This window comes from Nicotiana sylvestris, chromosome 12, assembly GCF_000393655.2.
Source record: "Nicotiana sylvestris chromosome 12, ASM39365v2, whole genome shotgun sequence".
In the NCBI taxonomy this organism is placed as follows: Eukaryota; Viridiplantae; Streptophyta; class Magnoliopsida; order Solanales; family Solanaceae; genus Nicotiana; species Nicotiana sylvestris.
In genome coordinates, this window is record NC_091068.1 from 24041499 (window position 1) to 24051477 (window position 9979).

At 37.1% G+C, this 9979-nt stretch overlaps 1 protein-coding gene across 4 annotated transcripts; it reads right to left on the reverse strand.

The window, feature by feature from the left end:
* Nucleotides 1-710: 710 nt before the first annotated feature.
* LOC104230071 (probable RNA-dependent RNA polymerase 1) lies at nucleotides 711-9765 on the reverse strand. Of its 4 annotated transcripts, XM_009782807.2 has the most exons (6): nucleotides 9518-9765; nucleotides 8440-8568; nucleotides 7346-7910; nucleotides 3210-5080; nucleotides 1820-1970; nucleotides 711-1694 (listed from the first exon to the last, which is right to left on the reverse strand). In XM_009782807.2, the coding sequence occupies exons 3-6, from the start codon at nucleotides 7850-7852 to the stop codon at nucleotides 873-875; spliced, it is 3351 nt and encodes a 1116-aa protein (XP_009781109.1). In that variant the 5' UTR covers nucleotides 7853-7910; nucleotides 8440-8568; nucleotides 9518-9765; the 3' UTR covers nucleotides 711-872. The 4 variants fall into 4 exon arrangements, with proteins under 4 accessions (XP_009781109.1, XP_070021311.1, XP_009781107.1 ...); XM_070165210.1 differs by lacking the exon at nucleotides 8440-8568 and having other exon boundaries at nucleotides 7346-7888; XM_009782805.2 differs by lacking the exon at nucleotides 8440-8568 and having other exon boundaries at nucleotides 9518-9764.
* Nucleotides 9766-9979: the final 214 nt, after the last annotated feature.

A 9979-nucleotide genomic window follows, 5' to 3' on the forward strand; every position in this document is an offset into this window, starting at 1 on the left:
ATCGGATTTGGAGTCTCATAGCATATGATTTCCAGCCTCGAATAGCAGCTTCATTTTGTGGATTATACTCTTTCTTCAATTGATTAGTTGTTGCTCTTGTTGCTGTGTTTGGCACTTGTTGTGTAGCCAATTTGGAGAATTTTTGTAACCCTCTTATTGTTATAGTGGAGTTTTTTGGATCTTTATGATCTCGTGATTTTTACCTTCGATTTCAAGGATTTTCCACGTTAAAATTTGGTGTTCTTTATCTTCTTTATTTTTGGGTTTGCCTCTTCCTCGACATAACAAATCCATCGGCTGGACTTGCCTTGGCGGAATCAGGTCTGCATCCCAACAAACAAAGTAGATATCCCCATCCAAATCACTCCCACAACATTCATTTGGATGAGGTCTGTCATCGAAGTTTAACACTGAGTAACAATGCCATGAAAAAAAGATAGAAACAGTTCGACATGGTAGGACCAGACTAGTTGCACTTCCTCTAAAGTTTTTCGCCAAAAGAAATACCAGGCAATAAATGGTAAATCCCTCTACATGATTACATGGAAATCAAACAGTTATAATAGGTTCCCAAAGTCATGTTTTACCTTTTTCCTTCAGTCCTGTCCTACACAATTTCAATAGTTTCTAACGCATTATGGATATCAAGAAATCACTTGTGGTTAAGCGTAATACATAAAGCATAACATGAACCATGTCGAGAAGAGAGATAAAACAACTTCAATCGCATGCTAAATACTACTAAGCTATACAACTGTTATTAAAGAGAGCTGCATAAATGTCAGCGGTTTAATAGACAAGATTGTTAACAACGCGTAGCAGTTCTCTTATGATCACACCCTTTTTACATTATATAGATTGGCTTAATGCTATCATATCAACACTAATTTGCGACTCAGTTGATTCCCGAGAGAAGATAAATGGAGAACCGGCTTTTTACGTGCTTTCGCCTTCTTAATCTGGATCAGCTGGTCATAAACACACCAGGGAAAGCTAATGAAATGATCTCTTTTCAACCCCTCATTGTAGAGACCCCAATATGTATGATGATATGTAACGTGGTACCAAGCCGAAGCCTTTGCTAACATGTCATCTATATCACTACGCTTCTTGAACCAGGTCCTTGCTTCTTTCCTCAAAGACCTCACAGCAATACCAATGGCCTCTGCATCTTTTCTGCGGTCAAAAGTTTTTGATGCTTTCATGATGCCACCACTAAGTATTTCAGCCTCAGTTTTTACGCCGTAGTAGTCCATTAAATTACCAAGCTTGTTGTCGTATTCACTTTTGTAGTAAAAAGCTTCGTCAATGTAATCTTCGAATCCATTGACTATCATATCACCATCATATGATTTCCTGGCAACATCCATTGTGAAGGTCGCGATAGAGCTAGCCTGAGGTGTTTTGTCCTTCACTTTCTGGAAAAGTTTTCCAATAACTTTTTCCGAGTGATAGGTTGGCTTGTCTGGCTTTTCCATGAAGTCGGGGTATTCTTTAGGGCGCAACTGAGATGGTATTTCAGCAGGAACACCAGTCTTTGGAAAGTCAACTGCAATTGAAAAGAGCTGAGCGAGTTGTTTGCACGGATCACTCATGGCCATATCAGGTTCTCTGTCTGCAAATACAACATGCGCATTCGCTATGATTCCCAAACTGTCATTCACAATATAGTTGGTGAAGTACTCTTGAACTTCCTGCAGTAAGCAGAGAGTGGGCAATTTTAATTACATATACACATCTATAAGGTAAGAGAGGTTGAATACATCAGAAGCATGCTAAATTATGTAAGTAAAACTTAGTTGTTTGAAACCAGGGGTACCTCAATTGTGACATCATGATCCAACTGTGTGCTGGGTGCTGGAGTATAATCCATCGGCTGGACTTGCCTTGGCGGAATCAGGTCTGGATCCCAACAAACAAAATAGATATCCCCATCCAAATCACTTCCAGAACATTCATTTGGATGAGGTCTGTCATCAAAGTTTAAACACTGAGAAACAATGCCATGAAAAAAAAGATAAAAACAGTTCTTATAAGGATGGAAGCTAGTTTATTTGATAGAACTTTTCAGTCATGCCAAACATACAGTGTAAGAACAAGAGGTTGATCCAAGATATTAATTTTGATGGTTCAGGCCTTTAGGTTCTTACTGTTGTACCCATTACGCTTTTGAAATTATTAGGTTCAAATTATATTTTTTTAATAGTAACACACACAAATATATATTTATATATACACACACACACTTTGTGGCAGAAATGTTGGGATCAGTTGAACCCATTAACTATATGCTACATCATCCACTGCAACTAGCTTCACTATACACATTTGGTTTAATTATAAAATTTTATGGTAACTAAAGGATAGTAGAGATTTCAATGTGTCAAGAGTTCGAAATTTTGAAGAATAAACCAAACAAAGAAAGAAAGAAAAAGAAAAAAGTACTTAATTAAAACACAAGAAATGACACCAGGCATGCACATACTCGTGGGTGGGCCCAATTCTAGAAAAAGAAACGAAAAAATAACAAGAGACACAAGATTTGAATCCCCAATATCACTTAGAGAGGTGCACCCAATAACTATCACATCATGTGATACTTTGAGCTTGGGTACACACATATATTTAAGTCTTTTTGAAAAAAATAACATTACTATACATGATCTAAGGAGGAGAGCGTGGGTTCACGTGAACCGAGGAACCCCCCTTAGATATGCCAATATGTAAGAACGAGGCCATAAGTAAATACTACTCTAAATCAATAGAAATTCCACTTTCTTTTCAATGCAAACACAATGTAAGCTACTTCATAATGGTCATGTCAAGCTACACAAATTTTGAGTATATGCTTGTTTCCAGAATGAAATTTCATGACTATATAGATTCCTAATATAAGCTTCTTCCAGGAATTGATTTTCATAGTTGTTGGCCAAACATCTATGCCAACAACCGCGCTTTCATGCAAGAGTGACCAAACATTACATGGTCAAAGACTCGGTAGAACTTGAATTCCAGTTATGATTCTAATCAAGAATTCAACATGGTACGACAAGACTAGTTGCAATTTCTGTAAAGTTTTTCTAAATTCACTCACTAAAAGAAATAACACGTTTTGATAGTTAGTAAGACTAGGCAAGAAATGGTAAATCCCTCTATAAGATTACATGGAAATCAAACAGATATAATAGGTTTCCAAAGTAATGTTTTACCTTTTTCCTTTCTGGGGAAATACAACACAATCTACCATGTGGTGCAAAGCTGGAACATCAACAGCCCTTAAAACACGAATATCACCAGGATGCAAGCATGGATTTTTTGCAACGACCACATTTCCCTCGAGAATGAAATTACAGTTGGTGGATCCACTGTCATTAAAAGGATGTGATTCCTCATAAAACTGTCTACGTCCAGTACCAGTAAACTGAACAAACACCTGACCATATTCCAGGGTTCTGGATTCATCCAAGCATCCCATCATCGCTCTTCCATTTGGAATAAATATTCTTGATCGAGTCCGCAAATCGAGCAACTTTGAAGCCCGGAAAGTTTGCAGCATCATTGAAAGAAACGGCTCAGCATCAGGCATATAACCACAATTTAGCATCTCCTTGAGAATATTAGTGTTCTCTCCAGGAGACATCAATTCTAAAGCTTCCTGTGCCTTCAAAGAATCATGCAAGATAGCATCAAGCTGCTCTACCGCTTCATTTTGCTTCTGTTCGAAAACATCATCTTTCACCCCAAGTGTAGACAAGAGAGTAACCAGTTGACGATTAAGATAACAAGGCTGATATTTGCTCCATCCCAGGACATCTAACTTTATGTTGTTTGATTCATATTTCAACATGCTCTTTCTCAAAGATAACTTCATTGATGAATATGGATCAACAGCCACAACACCTTTATATCCACCATAACGAATCTGAAAAGAAGATGGAGTATACTGAAGGCCACATTTTATGGCAACTCTACGAGCAAAGTCAGCAGATATTTTTCCAATTCCATCAGAAAAGATGTAGTTGGTTCCATGAAGCGAACAAACTACATCAGGAATAACTTCAGCCTCATGCCTACCGACACTCAAAGTTTCTCTGGAGGAACCAAAAGATTGGCCAAGTCTGGCAGCATATTTTGCGACATTCCTGATTTGCTGAAAATCACCCATCCATGTTCTTATATCATTTGCAGTAAGGCCAGGTCTTGATGCAAACATCCACACTGAATTATCCCGCAACTGGCTCGATGAAAATGCAAGAAATTCAAATCTTTTATCACCAATTATAAAGCCATTCCGAAGAGTTGATAGGATCCTCTCATAGATGTCTGTCCTGATACCATTTCCACTACTAGCTCTTGTTAATAAATCTGTAGAATGTATTTTCTCCCACTCCTCATCAACAAAAGAAACTCGAAGAAAGTTATCTATGTCTTCAGAATAATTGCGCAGAACCCGATTCGATACATTAACCTCTGGACCACAAAAATAAACTTTGCATGGTGTTACTAGGACCCTTCTTACATACACCAATCCATCATCTAAAGTGATGGACGGAGATTTTGGAAGTTGTCTGCGGTTGAGGTACTCATCATACTGCTCAGTTAGCCACCTCACTGGATCATAACAACACTCCTTTAAATAGTACAGTTTCTCCAAGGCGTGTTCAATGCATGCAATATTTCTCCTTCGAGGGTCAACTAATTGGAAAAAGTTAAAATTTAATGCTAGTCCAGGAAAGCATCCATGTTGTATCAAGGAACTAATTTTAAACAATATCTTGTAGGGCAACTCAACACCTTCAGGAAGGTGGACAATGGGAACCAGAGCCAAATTTTGAGAGAATGAAAAGGTGAAACCAGTCTGTAAAATAACTTGGCTCACACTTTCTTTATAGTAAAAAAAACTTTCGCTGAAATTTGGAAGTCGACCACCATTACGAAACTCCAAACATAAGCTAGAAGATAGCCCTATCCAAGATGTAGTGAAATCTGTTGTCCTTACCCACTGATCATCAGGAGTTTCCTTAAAGAAGCTATAACAGGAGCCTTCAAGTCTCTTATAGATCCGAGGAGCACCAAATAACTAAATCACAGAAATCGAATGAATAAATCGATAATAAATCTCATGGTAAATCAGTAAAGTAGACTACAGATCTACCATATTTCAATTATATAAAGCGATATATTAACTGATGCAACTATACTCGTGAAGAAATTTAGTTGGTAAAAAGAAACTGTCAATGTTCACTAATCATCTTTCGAGTTTTCTTCTTTAATAAAAACTAAGCACAAAAATATAATTGAACTAAAAGGGCTATCCAAATGGCTCTAGTCTATGAAACACACTTTTGCACCTAGTAATTTTCCAGTCTATTTCACATGATAAATATTCATGCTTGTTAAAAGACTATTAGAAGCAATGCAGTACTTCAAAATAGATGTTTGAGCCGTAGTCAAAGCAAAAATCACTGACAAATGAAAAAGGACAATGTAAATAACACTATTAGAATGTCTCACCTAGCAAATATCCCAAAAAGAATAGCTGAAACGGTAAAGGTTGACTCATAAACTGAAAAAAGGGCACTATAGCTGAAACGGTAAAGGTTGACTCATAAACTGAAAAAAGGGCACTAAAATAAATAAATAAATTACAATTTTAAAGATGCCAAACTTTGCCCAAAAAAAATAGCAATATATTTTAACTCATCATAAAATCCTGATTAGCGAGCAAAGAGAGGATAAAGGAGGAAAAGAAGAACTATCTTGATGTTAAGTTTACAGAAATCATCAATTATTGAATGAACAAAGGAGCCATTTTGGAGCAGAAATTTAGCAATTCTAAACCAATTTAGAGTCCTATATTGGTGTTTTTATACTGGAATTGAGCTTTAGAGGTATGTCTAATTCTCCCAGGTTTCCCGGAAACAGCCTCTCTACCCTCGAGATAGGGGAAAGGTCTACGTACACTCTATCCTCCCCAGACTCCATTAGTGGGATTATTGTTGGGTTGTTGTTGTTGTCTAATTCTCCCAGGTGTTGCTGCCTTTTATTTTCTTTCCTTATTTGTAATTCTTGTAAAGGTCATTTTAAACCCCAATGGCTTGAGGGAATAATCAAGTGAACTATTCCCCGCCCTCTTCTCTTCTTTCTTGTTTCTCAATATTGTCCACGGTCCAAATATCCAATCTTGGGCGTGAGAGGAGAACGGGGGTGTTAGAGTCGCACATCGTTATGGGATGAGGTAATTAATTTCCTTACACAGTCTTTGAGCAATCTCAACTCACAAGCTTGCTTTTGGGGTTGGATTAACGCCAAAGGTTCATTTCCTAACAGTTTCCATGTTGTTCTTCTAGTTTGTCAACAAATGAGAAAGAAATTAACCGAGGAAACTAACAATAGGCAAGATATAAATGGGTTGCCACATTGCAATATAGGGAAGCTGGAAAAGGGAGAGAGATTGAGTTGGTAGTGGCTGGTGGGGAACCTGGAGAGAATGGAGAAATTTACTCGCCGACCATGATCGCAACTCACCCACTAGGTCTTATGACCCAAGTGCTCACGTGTCGCATTCTTATCGAGTTGAAGTGTCTATCTGGACACTAGTAAACTTTTAGTGTCTAACTGACATTTCATACCAACTCCGAGTGGCTATCTGTGTATTTGGCCCAGTTTTCCCCATTGCAACAATATCAATTTCCTACACTTTCAGACTCTAAATAGCACAATTTCAAAGCTCACGAAATAGCTGCAAATTCTTGCTGTATCATAAAATCTTGTGAGTTCTTTTTTCTTTGGGATAAAGAACCTTGTTACAGTCTAGATCTTGTCTCTGAAGCCAATCTTTAGCATATATTCTATCATTATTCATTAACCAATGAAAGCCATTCTATTTTTGGCTTTTGGTGACTACGGCCTTTTGAGCAAAGGAAGTCAAGAAGCTACAAGGATACATTTAGTGACTAGGGCCTTTTGTAAAGCAAATCAAGAGGCTGCAGAGATAGTTTATTGAACCACATAGGAAAACACAGATTGCAAATAATATAGAGCCATCTCAGAACAGGTTCTTATCATCATCGGCCGGAAAGTTGACACACTATATATCCTTTTCCAGTATTACACAAACAATTGACAGGTGCAAAGCTGGTGTGCGTCTAACTTTTGCATGCATAACAGATATACAGAAATGATTTTGCCTCAAAAGAAGCGGATCAACAAACAATAAGACACTCAATACATGAGAACTGTGTACTATTCAACCAACAATCAAATAGTCACAAATATTCACAAAGACTAGCACATGGAGAAGGATGAAAAGCATAGCAAAAAAGGTTTGGAATAATTCAAAAACCTGTAGGAGGAGAAACTGAGCATTTTGACCATATGGACGATGAAGGACAACTTGCCATATATTTTCATATGAAAGCTGAAGTTTATAATCAGCTGAAGCATGAGATAAAAAGAAGTAAATTTTCTTCAATCCAATGCCAAATTTAACTGAAACACCTTTACTTCCCAACACTGCAAACTTCTTGTCTGATATCAGACATCCAAAATTCAGAGTTACGCCATCCATGTGTTGCACATATGTCCGCGGTTGGACAATATCAGTTTTCATTTCCCAAGCCTTCAAATAAGAAGTTCCATAATACAACCGCTTACTAGCCAAATCGATGATAAATTCTGCGCTTTTGTTGTTGGCAAATTGAACTATGGCGAATGCTCTACGTCCACCTTTGGACTGTTTAACCTCCACAGCATAGACAGTTCCATTTCCTGTATGATTCTCTAAGAATTTCTTGACCGCTTCGGCAGACAGAAGATAAGGGAATCCAAAAACCTGAATTGTCTTTCCCATATAGCCAAATTCCAAGTGCAGTTCAACTGTCAAATACTAATCACCACCAGATTACCCTCTGAAGTCACATACATGTGTAATACAAGTAAGAATACTAGTATAATAAAAATAAAATAACAAGATTAAGGTAAAAGAGTTGCTAGCTAAAAGAAGAGCTAAAAATTACTTGGTAAAGAAAGAGCCAAAAGTTATGCAAATCTAAGACTAAGTATTTAAAAGGAATACAGCAAGCTACGACTAGATTATGCATCAGTTGCATAAAAACTTAAAAGACACAGTCGATGGTAAAGAAAAACCTCCTAAAAGAATTAAACTGATGACTAATACTTTCCAAGCCTCTTCTTGATCATATTCCTATCTATGAAACGTGTAACTACTTGTTCTCCTAATATTAACAGTCAACACTTCCTACTGAAAGAACTGACATACAGAAACACAATCAAGTCAGAACAATCCAAGGTTGAAATTAGGAGAAATATTATGAAGAAATAAACCTCAATTTTTGGTCAATTTCAGTCAATCAATCATCTAGCTAAATCCTAAATGGGGTTTTTTACTTTCTTCAGTGTAGCAAATTACTAACTTACCTTATCATATTAACCAACGATTTCTACTGCTTTTACGCTCGTCTGGTCTTTCATACTGCTTTTTGCATAGCTAGCATCATAGTCTGGTGCTCACATTTGCTTCGTAGACAATGATCAATGAATAGCTAACTAAAACATTAAAATGAGATGGAAACCAGTAAGCTTCGGAAGAAATCCTATATATATATATATATATATATATATATATATATATATACCTAGAAAATGGTTAATTTAAAGTACTTGGCACCATGAACACTACATCCTTTAGTAGGCACTGGTTGAGCAGAATATTGTGCCCCATCGCACAAAAATCATGGGTCTGCCTCTGCCCATGATCGGCTCACAAAACCATGGAAAGATTCAAATAACTCAAACTTCAAAAAAAAGAAAGCTCCAAGAAACAGTTGAGACTAAAATGAGGTAAACATTGAAGCCAAACATTATATAAGATGCTTTAAACACATAAACAACACAAAAACCAACAAGGGTTGTGGAGTAGTACAAGAGGTCTCAGTTTGGCCCAAAGTATAGAGTTGCCTTTGTTAGGAAGTGTTTTAACCTAATTTGGGACTTCCTGTTGTGAAACCGGATTTAGTCTAATCCCAATGCTGCTGATACCCGAACACCGGATGAGACAACAATAAACCCAGTGAAGCCCCACAAGCAGGGTCTGGGTTACACCTACTAATCCGGATTTAGTTTAACACCAAACACCGGATGAGACAACAATAGATCCAATCCGGATTTAGTCTAACACCGATCCGAATACCGGATGAGACAACAATAGACCCAATGAAGCCCCACAAATGGGGTCTGAGAAGTATGATGTGCACGTAGACCTTACACTTTCACGGGAGGGTAGAGTGGTTCGGCTCATGAAACATGAAAATAAATTGTAGAAACAAGCAATATCAACATCAAGGGCCAAAAAAGATAATAATAGCAAACTAAGAGCCAGAAAATAGACGGAAGAAAGCAGTAGCAACAAGCATCAATCACAGCAAGATACTAAGCGTAATAGGAAGTGAATCAAAAGTATTAACAAGATGAGATGGGGGAATTAGAAGAGACTTACTTGCTATGCAAAAACTCCTCACTTATACTCTTTGCCTCAAAACCCTCTGATCTTTCAACTACACTAACTAGTAGTGACACAAACTACCAACTTTTGTTTGAACATATATAGAGAGAGAGGAGAGCATATAGTCAATCCCTAGTCAAATTTATTTCCTTCCAAGCTAAGAATACTTCTTTATGTTTCTTTATCAAAAGTAACATTCCTTCAATGAACAGGGTTACAATAATGTAGCTTTTTCTTTCTTACTTTTTTCCCTTTTTTTCCTTTCTAAACAGGAACAGGGTACAATAATTCAATTGCCAAACTTTTGGAATTTGTTTTGCTGACGTATTGAGAATTACGTAAGACTACCAATCAACGCGTTTCGACGAATCATTTGTTCTTACTGTTTCTCTTTTGTTTTTTCTTACCTTCACATTTGTTTATCATTTCATACTCCTTTAAGCTACATATTAAGGG